This window comes from Rhododendron vialii, chromosome 9a (genome assembly GCF_030253575.1).
Source record: "Rhododendron vialii isolate Sample 1 chromosome 9a, ASM3025357v1".
In the NCBI taxonomy this organism is placed as follows: Eukaryota; Viridiplantae; Streptophyta; class Magnoliopsida; order Ericales; family Ericaceae; genus Rhododendron; species Rhododendron vialii.
In genome coordinates, this window is record NC_080565.1 from 27,672,861 (window position 1) to 27,685,246 (window position 12,386).

At 36.8% G+C, this 12,386-nt stretch overlaps 1 protein-coding gene across 1 annotated transcript; it reads left to right on the forward strand.

The window, feature by feature from the left end:
* Positions 1–386: 386 nt before the first annotated feature.
* LOC131300613 (uncharacterized) lies at positions 387–4,256 on the forward strand. Its single transcript, XM_058326541.1, has 6 exons — positions 387–582; positions 1,391–1,449; positions 1,884–1,961; positions 2,947–3,076; positions 3,157–3,282; positions 3,423–4,256. The coding sequence occupies exons 1-6, from the start codon at positions 430–432 to the stop codon at positions 3,564–3,566; spliced, it is 690 nt and encodes a 229-aa protein (XP_058182524.1). The 5' UTR covers positions 387–429; the 3' UTR covers positions 3,567–4,256.
* The last annotated feature ends 8,130 nt before the right edge of the window (positions 4,257–12,386 follow it).

Here is a 12,386-nt window from a genome sequence, read left to right on the forward strand (position 1 = left end):
TTTTCGAATTTTCTCATATTTTTTGTGATGTATATAATAAAAACTTTACAAAATTTCAACATATTTTTTATTATTCAATATAAAATGAGATGAGAAATATATTATATATGATGTATTTTAAATTTATTTACAAAAACAAAAGTAAAAAACAAAATTATAGAAATAGTCCCTCTAGTTTGCATAAAATCTCAATTTAGTCCCTCTGTGAGGAGAAATGACAATTTTGTCCTCTAATTCCGTTTGTTTCATTAACGCCGTAAGCGAGAGGGATGAAGTTGAGACAGAATACAAATTATAGGACTAAAAGTAACACAATTGATACTAAAGAAACGAAAATGAAAATTCATGCAAACTAGAGGTACCATTTATAAAAATTTCCATTTCAACAATCTCTCTCACTAGATTTGAACTTGTTTATGTTCCAAAAAAATGCAGAGATCGTGTGCGACGGTAGCCCGATCTCTCATAGGTACGCGAGGGTTTTGCACATCCAACAGTGATAAGATCGTGGCCTCTGTTCTCTTCGAGCGACTCCCTGTCGTTGTTCCCAAAATCGATCCCGTTGTTTATGCGTTTCAAGAATTCTCATAAGTTCCATTTTCTTGCTTTGAAGTGTTTGAGCCGTTCCAAATAATCGAGATCGAGGTGTTCAAGCTCAGTTCGAATACTAAACGAGTCACTGTAAACGAGTCGAATACCTAAAAACGAGCTAAACTTTGCAAATGAGTCGAGTCACAACTAACTCTAGCTTGACTCGTTTGCTAAACGAGCTTAAAACTCGAGCTCGAGCTGGAATCCTTAACTAAACGGTCGAGCCTCGAGCTGCTCGCAAACAGCATTTGCAGCCCTAGCGAGGTTAGACGAGAGAAAATTATATGGTTAGATACAATTTGGGTTTGGAAGGGTGGGGGTGGTGTTTGTTAAATAGTGGATATGCTGCTTGCGAACAGCTCAGTGCATTTGCAGCCCCAGCGAGTTCAGAAGAGAGAGTTGCTGCTCACGGCCTTTTTCCCTATCTGAGTCCCTGTCATTCTGTTTGGCTCACATCGTACTTTTGACCCATGCGGAAAAAACAATCCATAAACTGCTAAAAGAAAGCTGAGAAACTGATTTGTTTCTGTTTTGCACTAATCAGCTTTTATCATAAGTTCAGCTGCAACAAACACCTACTTACCCACGCGGTTTGAGTTCAGTTGACTTTTGTCTTGTCCTTTTGAAAGACTGGAAATTAGAAATTTTATTTTATCCCTCACGTTATCTGGGCAACGGTTGTCTTAGTTACTTTGGTTGGTGTAGACTGTAGATAGATAAATAGTGAATTGTTGTACATATATTTTTAACTTTTTGAGCATGTTTTTTTTTAGCCTCCTTTTTTGTTTGTCTCAATGCTTTTAGGTTCCGTTGGAGACGGCAATATCGACGGGCATATCCAGATGACTTCTTGAAAAAATCTGATGCTAGGTAAAGTTTCTTACTTGTTTTCTGTTCTATCAGATCGCCTCTTGGTCTTAAGTAAGTTAAATTATAGGAAACTTGAGTTCCATGACTTTTCAAAGTATAGGGAGGCGGCTATTCAGTGGTAAAACTTTTTTAGGGCAGTCACTTTGTTTAGATATTGCCAAAGGTTAGGTCTGTCTCCAATCCTCTGCCGCCCATACCCCCATCAATTGGGGATTACATGGGTACTTTTATTGTTGTTGTATAAACTTGAAGCATACAAGGTTAAGCAATGATTATTGTCATCTTTCGTTCATGTTTCTAAGGTCAAATCTGATCCAATCAAGTATTCTGCAAAACTGATTGATCTTACTGATTCAAGTCTCTGTTTATTTGAGCTTTAAGCTGTCCCTGATATAGTGTTACTGTTACATCTATGTTGCAACCGGGGGCAAAGGTGATTACCAAATTGATTATGTACCAGCTCCTAGGGTCACTGAAGCTGACAAAACTAATGATAAAAGGTACAATTTTCATATGTTCGGAAAAAAAGGGTACAATTTTTTTAGGTTACATGAACTGCGATTGTTTTAATTTTGGAAGGGTGAGTTGGTAGTGGTTCGGATAGGCAATTCGTTGCTAATTGAGCTGATGTTATTTCTTCTTTAAGCACCCATTGGATCAATTTGAAGACGCGATCCTTCATGATCACAACACGAGCGTCATTGTATTTATACATATTTCCTTTTCTCATCCTTATATCGTCAACATCTTAAGCCATAGGCGTGTGCCTTTGAATGAGACTGTTTGATCTCTTACTTCTCTCTTGAACCTGATGAGATTTTCCATGATCATCTGTCACTAAAATATGATCAGCTGTGAGTCATTAGCCCTTTGGTGTTTGTTATTTTGAACTTCTTTCATCATTTTAATCACGTTGTGACAAGCTCCTTCTAATTTTGTTGCTGATTTTTCATTGCAAAGGGTCTGGTTGGTTCATTTTTGGATTACCGTTCCTAAGCTGGATTTGTGTTGTAGGCTAGGAAGTAGATTGGAAATAGGCGTTCTGTTGGTTTTTATTTGTGACACAATCGTGTTTTAAATAGGTCTTTGTGTCCACAGTCAACACAGGCCTACTTTCTTTCTTTGGTACAATCTTGTCCAACTTACTCTATAACGTATCTTTGGCAAGATGAGAATTATAACTGAGGACTCATTTTGAATAATGATGCATGGGGAGGGGGGTATACGGATATCAGCCTCAGGCCGGCCCTCGGCGTCAGCCAGTCGCGCATTCTGCTGGTTTATTATACCTGAGTCCCATAGTTTTACTAGGTTGCTTTTGGATGGATGGATAGTCGTAGTTCATGACAATTGGCTAATTTGAGAAACTCTTATGGTAAGACTTACTTTCAGACTGACATTTCAAGTCTTTTGCTAATGCTGTCTCTCCATACAATCTTTATAGGTTTTTGATGAATGTTTTTCTTTTGCCTTCGTATCCCAAAGGTCATTACAGAGGGCACTTGACAGAAGGCTCTATCTTCTTCTCTATGGTAAGACAGTTGTGGCTCCGGATGCGAAGTCTGTGTGGCATTTTCCAGAAAAAGTTTACAAGTCGGAGGAGACATTGCGCAAGGTGAGAGTTGCTGTATGCTTATTTAATATACCTCTCATAGTCCTTCTTCATGAATTATAAGGATCCAGAAATTTTTGCAGTGTGCGGAGTCTTCGTTAAAATCTGTTATAGGTGACCTTTCCAACACATATTTTGTCGGAAATGCCCCAATGGGCCACACGGTCATACAGCCTACAGAGAATGCACAAGATCTTTTATCTTGTAAGGTAGGGAGTCAAACATGGTTTATTATTTGTACAAACTTAGGTGCTTATAATTCAGTTTTCATGCTTTATGTGGAAAATCCTAAGTTTTTTTCTTATCTCAATTTTATGAGTTTACTAGTCATTTCCTATCATTTCATCAGCTCTTCTTCTTCAAATCTCAAGTGAATGCAACCAACAAGTTTAAGATCGGAAAGTGTGACAATTATGTTTGGGTGACGAAGGATGAACTGCTGGAGTACTTTCCTGAGCAAGCTGACCTCCTTAACAAGATGATCATCAGCTGATGCTCTGTTTTTTTCTGCAAATTTCCAATAAGATCTTTTATGTGAATCATTGCTTGATGTATGAGTTTTCTACCATTGGTAAAGAATGTCCTAGTATTCCACCATCATAGGATCAATTTTGTCTCTCTAAAAAGAGGGTTTAAGCCACTAGAACAGGATTAGGGAAAGAAAAGCATCTTGAATTTTCCACGATAGAGAACTAGTTTCAATAGTTTTACCTCTTTGGATTTTACATCGTTTGTCTCACTTACGTTGCAATTTCTTTTCAATTTCGGATGTTCTTAAAGGCTACCTTAGTTCTATGATAATGAGAATCTCAATGGCCCTGTTTTGCTCTGATTGATGTTGGTTATGTTGCATTAAGGTTAATGATTTCTCTCCTTAGAGCTCCTTGTGGTAAAAGGTATGGCATTTAAAGTGCTTACCAACAATTAAACATTTTGTGTGCGCGTGTTCTTAATAACACTATTGCTTCCAAGGAAAATCTCTTTTGGCACAAATGTACTACAAGCCCCATGTGTTCCATTTGTCATCTTGAAGTAGAATCTATCGAGCACATTCTTTTTAGATGTGAATGCACCTCTAGTGTCTCAGAAAATGTCGTTTGAAATTTAATTATCCTTCTAACCAAGTTATCTTGGAAAACTGTGGTTTGAAATTTAATTATCCTTCTAAAGAATCTCAAAGGGAGTCGAAAACTATGGATGAACTTTCTCTCATTGCTGTTGTGTGGTGGTCCATTTGGAGATCCAGAAACGAAGCTGTGATTTCTAACCCCACCAAATCCAGTGAACCCTCTGAAGTTTTTCTGGTAATGGTGATTTTATTGCTGCAAAGTTCTCTGTAGATATCCAGGGACTCAATCTAATGGGGATTGTAATGTCCAGAAATGGCAACTTCTCCCTATTGGGTCGTGGAAGTTCAATTGCAACGGGGCGTTCAATTCTTCCTGGAACCTTGCGGCTTCTGGAGTTATTGTTCGAGATTCAGGGGGTTCAACTACTTCAAACATTTTCGAGCTGGAATTGCGTATTCTAGAGGTCCCCGAACCATCTTGAATTGTATTTATTGAGTTGGTGTTTGTAACTCTCAATTTCTTGTCGTATATCATTAGTTGCATCAATGGCTTAGATTTTGTTTTCCCTGGTGAGTTGCAGATTTGGAAGTGATGGAGTGTAGCAGTCGTATGTTCATATGTGCTGCTTGCCAAGTTGACCTTGCTCTAAGTGAGGGTTTATCTGTTCGTGCTGGTTCTATCTTCTCCATGAGCTCCAAGCCGTGGCAAGGTCCTTTCCTTTGCACTGATTCCATGCCATGGAAGGAAAACGAATGGAGTTAAAGTGGCATGATCTGTTATTTCTACATCTTATTTTTCACCGTTATTTCATTCTTCTAGGCCTAGTAATTTTTGCCATTATACAATAACGTTGCTCGATGTACACGTAATATTTCCGTAGACTGATATAGCCTGAGTTCTAGCAAATGTGTTAGAACTCCTGATTGCTTGAAGTAATCAGCTGTGTTGTAATCGTCTATGAATATTTTTCTCGTAACCGTATAGAAGGTATACCCTGTGGGTTTTAGATGGATCCCATAAAATTTCTCCTATCTGGCCTCTTTTAGAGGAAATTTGGTAAAATGTTTCTTACATAGAAACATGCTTCTATGAATATACCATATAGAAGGGAGTTGAGTTTTGTTCACCCTCCACTTAAGAGAGTAAATATTACCTTTCTTTTTATTAGTTGAAATGTTATGGATCTCACCACAAAATGATGTTATGCTTACCAAAAAGTGTATTGCAAGGGTAAGCACGACATCACTTTGTAGTGAGATCCATACTATTTCAACCAATAGGAATGAAAGTTATGTTTATCCTCTTTTAAGGAGGGTGAACAAAATTGCACTTGCTAGAAGGTATACCCTGTGGGTTTTAGATGGATCCCACGAAATGCCATAAAGTGTGAATCAAGACCCGTGATAAGAAGAAAAAGATATTGTGATGTAAGTCTATTAGTCATTGCATGTAGATGTTATGTCTTGAGATCCTAAAAGCCTTGGTTCTGCGGCATCACACGGAACAATGGTGAGGAACAAAAATTTTGCTCAATCCTCAACTTGAGGATCTGAAGCGAAGTCCCACATAATATAAAATATATAAGCGTTCAATATGTAGCTTTTGAGGTTTGGCAAGGCCTAAATAAGGAGCTGCCAGTGTCACGTTCTTTGTACATTGAATGATCTGGTCTGGTAGGGTTTGTTACGCTGCAATTTCAACTTTTCCCAAAGGGTTAAAGCTGGAAAGCTAGGCTGGGGATATTTTCATTCAATGACATTGATGTATGTTAGTAGCTCAAGAACAAGGGCAGTGCAATGTAGACACCCACCAATCACAAACACAACCCTCTCATATTCATGCGAACCTTAGGGCTGAAAATGAATCGAGCCGTTCGTGAAATATTCAAGACTTGACTCGGTAAAGACTTGTTCGAATTCGATTCAAGTACTAAACAATCCGAACTTGTACCTCAATTTTAGACTCATTTAATAAATGAGCCGAACCTAAACCGGAAAGTATTCGATTCTATTAGACTTGCGAACTTGGAGTATTTGTATATATCTCATAAAATTTTACCTACAACCTTCAATATGTATAAATTTTCACATGCATCTAATGAAAAATTTATTACTTTTACATGTATAAACCTTTTGAAATACTATAAACTTACATTTTAATATATTTTTATAATTTTGTGTATGTATGAACTTATTTATGTGCAAAATAAGAGTTTCACAGTACGTCTGCAGAAGATAATTTAAGTATTTGTTGGCCTATCTATAGGTGCATGTGCTTGGTCTAGGTTTCTTCTTTGGACAGAGTACAACTGCATAAGGGGCCTCCTACTCACAAAAATCATGTGGGAGTAACATCATATTAGACTCCCAGTAACAGAAAAAAAAAAAAAGTCTTATAAAAAGGATTGTCCAATCGTTAAGTTCAAGTTCTCGAGATTATATTCAAGTATGCATAAGTTAATTCCGACATCTAATTGAAAAAAAAAAAGACAGTCAAAACTCCTCTTTTCCTCACATGGGTGATGGCAGATACACATCTGTCCTTGGGCAATAAAGGGAAGGCAAACATGGAGAGTTAAAAGAAATAATTGGTCTAAAAGTTAGAGATTTCTATGTTAATTTCCATTTTGGTGATCCAAATACATTCCGAACCAGTTTCAAAATCTTACGATTCAAAGGCCCATATTGAGCTTAAGAATCAGTAAGACTGTCACAGCGACTCAACCGGACGTGTTAGGTACGGAATTGCTCTCACCCTGTAATTATTTAAGATTATATGATTTTTTTTTTTTTGATCCGCGTTTAAGATTATATGATTACTACTGCAGTTTTATTACTATCTGTCGTTATGGTCTCAATAATTTTGAATACAAAAAGGAACATGTGATTTTGGAGGAACAACACGTGACCTTATGATAGTCACATAACCTTTATTCGGCAATCTAAGGGTTCATATTTCATCTTGGTAATAAACGGTTCAGATGTTATACGGAGTCAAGATGAGATCTAGACAGTTGAATTGCCGAAAGAACGATTCGGAAGCCCCTGTGCACGGCCACATAGCACCATCTCCGGATTCGTACATAGAAGCATTCATCCACTCCATTCCACTTTTGATTTCCACCATTTTTTTAGTTGCTTGAGCTAAAGTTAGGCTCCCTACTCATGATTCATTGCATTGGAAAATGGCTGTTGAGGCAATTTTATCCAAAAAAAAATTGCCCTACATTTGGGACAGAAAGAAAAAAACATGGGCCCATCACATGAAAAAATTGTACACCCATAAAGTGATGATACGTCTAATTAAGAAAATGCCAAATGTTTCCTCTTTTTTGCCCTTGGACCGAATGATTAACCATCGCTTTAACAAACACCCATAACTTCCTCAAAGATAAAAGCTACTCTCAATGTCTCATTACCATTTGAATGATAGTTTAACTCATTGTACTTGTGTCCGAGTCACTACTAAACAATAAAATTATGGGTACACCAAATATACACCGCCTTATGTGCGATCCACATAAATAATTGGAGTCGCTCGATATTCTTAAAATGCTTTTTTAAGGGTCTCTGTAAAAAAATCAACTCATTCTGATATCGGCAAGAGCTTCATTGATTCTACGTCAAATTTGCAGACACGATATTGAGCAAATCATTAATGAAGAAGCTCCGACCGATATCTGACTGAGCTTATTTTTAGCAAGGACCCTTTGAAAATATTTTGAGAATATTGAACGGCTCTGATCATTTATATGAAATCTCGAAATAAGTCCTACCCAACTCGGTGTATATTTAGTGTACTCATAGCAGAGCTCGTTGCTAAAATTTTCTTAAACAGGTGAAAAAGGAAAAGAGAACCCTCTAAAATCTAATATCAACGAGTAGTCGTCGGAACATACATCATTATTCATTCCCTTTACTTTGTTGTACCCTAGGGTTAAGCTCCTCACCATAATAACCTAATCTTTCGTGACCCTGTGTTCCCATAAAGTTTGACACTTTTAATATTCAAGCTCTATGAAAAAATTAACTATATCTTTTAATCCGCAATATTTTTTATAAGCAATATGAATCTTGGTTGATAGATTTTAATTTGTTTTATTAAACAAAGTCCAAAAAATCGCCTAAAATATTATAAATTAATAGATATATACAATTTTAAAATGACATTTATTTCTGAAAATGCCTAACTTTATGGGACGGCGGGAGTAGGACTTATTCCCTTGTTGGAACCCGCCGATCCGTGTAGCAGAGTTTCCATACCTTGTTAAGCTATGCCCTGTGCACATGGTAATAAATCCTTGTTGGTCAAGTTGATCCATAAAGATGAATGGAAAAGCAAAAGTAAAACTACTGGACTGGACAAAGTGACAACTTCGAGAAACCTAATACGTACAGTAAAAAAGAGAGAGATCAATTACGCCTTTTATCAGGTGCCGCGGCCAAAGCTTCGTAGTAAAAGCTTCCGTCCTGAAATTACGAAATTATCCCTTCCTCTTTTATCTTAACAAAAAACTATGAGCAGAGACAATTTGCAGAGAACCACGCATAGACAAACGCGTTTGGCCCTATTTCGGGTCCTAAAAAAATCTAGAAAAATATCCATAAATTTTTGAATATTATTTTATGGGGCCATGTAAAAAATCAGCTCCAGTGGATATCGGTAAGTATTACTTTTTGATTCGTAAGGGCGAACTGAGCAGTTTCGCCCCTACGAATCAAAAAATAATACTTACCATATCCACTGGAGCTGACTTTTTACAGGGCCCCATAAAATAATATTCAAAAATTTATGAATATTTTTCTAGATTTTTTTGGGACCCGAAATAGAGACAAACGCGTTTGTCTCTGCATGGTTCTCTGTGAATTATCTCTGCTGTTAGCAGAGCTCCCTTTTTAAACTAGAAGCGGTCTTCCGAACCGCAAACTTCAAAGACTAGGCACCAACATGGCAACATTAGTTGTCTGTTTTCGACGAACAAGATCGTTCCGGTAATATTAATGCGAAATTAAAGTATAACTAAAATATCCAAACAAAATACAACAGAAACAAATAAGACTCTGTTTGTTTTGGTATTTTGAATTTGGATTTGTAGGTATGAGTGTAGAAAGAGATAGGGTAATGATTGAAAATAGGAATAATGATTGAAAAAAAAATGAGAGCGGTGATTGAAGAATAATATGATAATGATTAGAATCCAAAACAAAATAAAAAAAAGTCAATAATCTAGGACTCAGTACTCCACCCATGGAGGTGGGTGAGTAGAGGATCACCACCAAATCGCACTCCCATTGCAGTATATTGCCAACGGATCTGCCTTCAGACGCTTTTATCGTCACCACTAGAGGGCTCAAAAAGTCACCGATCAAACTAAACCGGTCAAGATCTCCGTACAAAAGCCAGTACACTTTTAACAGTCTTGAGAGTTGAATCCCCACAAAAAGTAGCTCACCATGGTTTCTACTTCCTACACAATTGATCAAGATTATTTTTCTGAGGTTAGGTTGCAAGAAATTACTATTTTCTCATACACATCTAGACTCACATGAGTGGTGCTAGTGTGTGCAGGGTATAGATGTGTGTTTAGGTGTGGTAATAAAATTTCCTAATAAATTATGTCAGAGTCTGGCTTTGTTTCAGTATCTTTAAAAATAAACTTTTAGTAAATGAAGGTAATTTCAAACTCAAAAACTATGTGTTTACGTAAATAATTTTTCTATTAATATGAATGTTGTTTGATAGATCTCATTGAGATATCTTTTAAACGATGCAAAACAAATAAAAAATTATGAGTATTTTTTATTTTCATTAATTTGAACTTAAAATTACTTTTTTTTTTAAATGAGTTAAAAAAAAAGGCAGAACGACATCTCAATACTGCTCGGATTCTCCTGTCTTTTCATGCATAACATGATATGTTTGGGTTCCTGCATAACATGAGTTTGGGTGTGGTAATAAAATTTCCTGATAAATTATGTCAGTCAATACTGCTCGGGTTCTCCTGCCTTTTCATGCATAACATGGTACATTCTTTTCAGATTACGGCTGGCGATGTTACCAACGGTAGATCATCGGGAGCTGCTAATGCTATTACCACCCACATTTTTTTATGTACACACGCCTGCATTTTAGTATACTTTCTCCGTTAAAAGGGCTCATGAGTTAAATCGAATGCACGTTAAATTATCTTGGGTAAATTTCACTGACCTCCAGTGAGGTTTATGACTAAACCAGAAACCTCCTCCAAGGTTTCTGAAATGTCATTGACCTCCCTTAATTTACTTGACAATGTAAAGATTCCCCCACTCCGTTATCCAATCTCTAACAACGTTAACTTGGCCAAACTCCACCGCCGTTCCATTGCGCCCCTTACCTTTCCGTCGCTCCCATCTTCGTCTCCCCTTCTCTTTTCTTCTCTCTCTGTCGTCATTATTCCCTCTCTCTCGTCTCTCTTTTCCCTTCCTCTTTCCCTTCTCTCTTCTCCATTCTCTTTCTGTTTTCTCCTTCTTTCTTTTCCTTTTATTTCTTACCCTTTCTCTACTCCATTTTTGCTTCTTTCTCGTGGATTTTCGCTGGTCTGCACTGTTGGGTGTTTCCGGCACAGGGCTTAACAACGAAGTGAGATCCCAACAACTGGTGGCATTCGTTGAGGGTTGTGGTTCGTGGTTCACTAGGCTCCGTGGTTGTTTTGTCCTTTTCTGTGTTTCCGATAACTACTGTCGTTTTCTTTTCGATTCCCTTTTGGAACCGACCAATGCCTATGGAGAGTTCTCTTGCTGGTTCTAAAAGTTACGATGTATGCTTGTTTGTGGTTGTGGACGAGGCATGGCAGTTTTTGTCTCGGTGTCTGGTGTGAATGTCGGATGTCAGATGGTGTGGGCGCAGGGGCAGCGGCGGTTTGAAATGATGCTAGGGTTTAGGATTTTAGGCTTTTTAAGGTTGGGCTTGACCCAATAGGTGTTTTGAACTCGACCCGTTATGTATGTGGGCTTAGCCCAATTGGTGTTACTTTGGTTGGTAGCTTGTCAATTTTGATTTTTCTCTCTCTTTGGTCTTGGATTAGCACAAGATTGTTTTTAGACTTTCTTTAGAGATGTAATATTGTTAATCATTGTTCCTTTTAGTCTTTGTAATACATATTCAAAGACTAATACAATTTCTTTACCTTCCAAAAAAATATCTTGCAACAATCATCTCCACCACACACCACACCGTTGGCATTTCTACACCACCATCTCATACACATCGCCACCACAAACACCTGGTCACCCGTTAAAGGAAAAGAGAATAACTTAATATTAAAAGTTTGTTTATCTTTGTATCAAATCATATGTTGTAATTTAGCTTTTAATTTTTTAATCAAGCAGTTTTCCAACTTAAAATATTTTGCCTTCAGTTTTCAGTAATAAAGATTTGAACTATTTCAAATTTTTCAGACACCACTTAAGTTTATATATAAAAATAAATAAAACATACTCTCTTTTGTTCCAAAAGTGAAGTACTTTCGTGTCAAATTTGTCTAATTTCTTTGCACCCATTTTAAGCATTGACACGTCTTTTCATAATGAACTGTGATTTCGGAAGAGTATAACATTACTCCCTCCGTTCCATAATTTTGGTCTCCTACAAAATTACATGCAATTTTCAAACTTAAAAAATAATGTATCTACTGAAATAATTTTTCATTTTTTTTTCACTGTCCAAAAGATCTTATCAAACAAAATCTATATTGCACAAATATTATTTTGATAAGTATATTTTTAAGCTAGGGACTAAAATTATGGAGCATTGACATCACATTTGTTTGGTTATTTCATGTTCCACTTCTCATTACATTTTCTCATTTTCAATGTTTGGCACCCTCATTCTAAAATGCATTCTCACAGAATGTGTTTGTCGTTTTTTAGTTTAGAGGCCAAAAGTGAGAATGAGCTCAAGAGGTCCTTTTTGCATTACTGGATTTTTCTATTTTGGGTTCAATTACCAAAATACCCTAACTCAAGTTAGGTAATTACCAGTTTTACCCTCAAATTACTCTTACCCTCTCCTCACTTGGTGGAAAGAGAGAGAACAACGTATCTCAAAATTGTCCAATTATTTATGAAGGGAAATAATATTGGCACTCCAAAAATTGATGCAGACACTTCAAAATCAGTGTAACTCCAAAGCCATTTTCCTTTATTTTTTGAAGTGTATGCATCAATTTTTGGAATGCCAATATCATTTCTCTTTATGAAATTCCA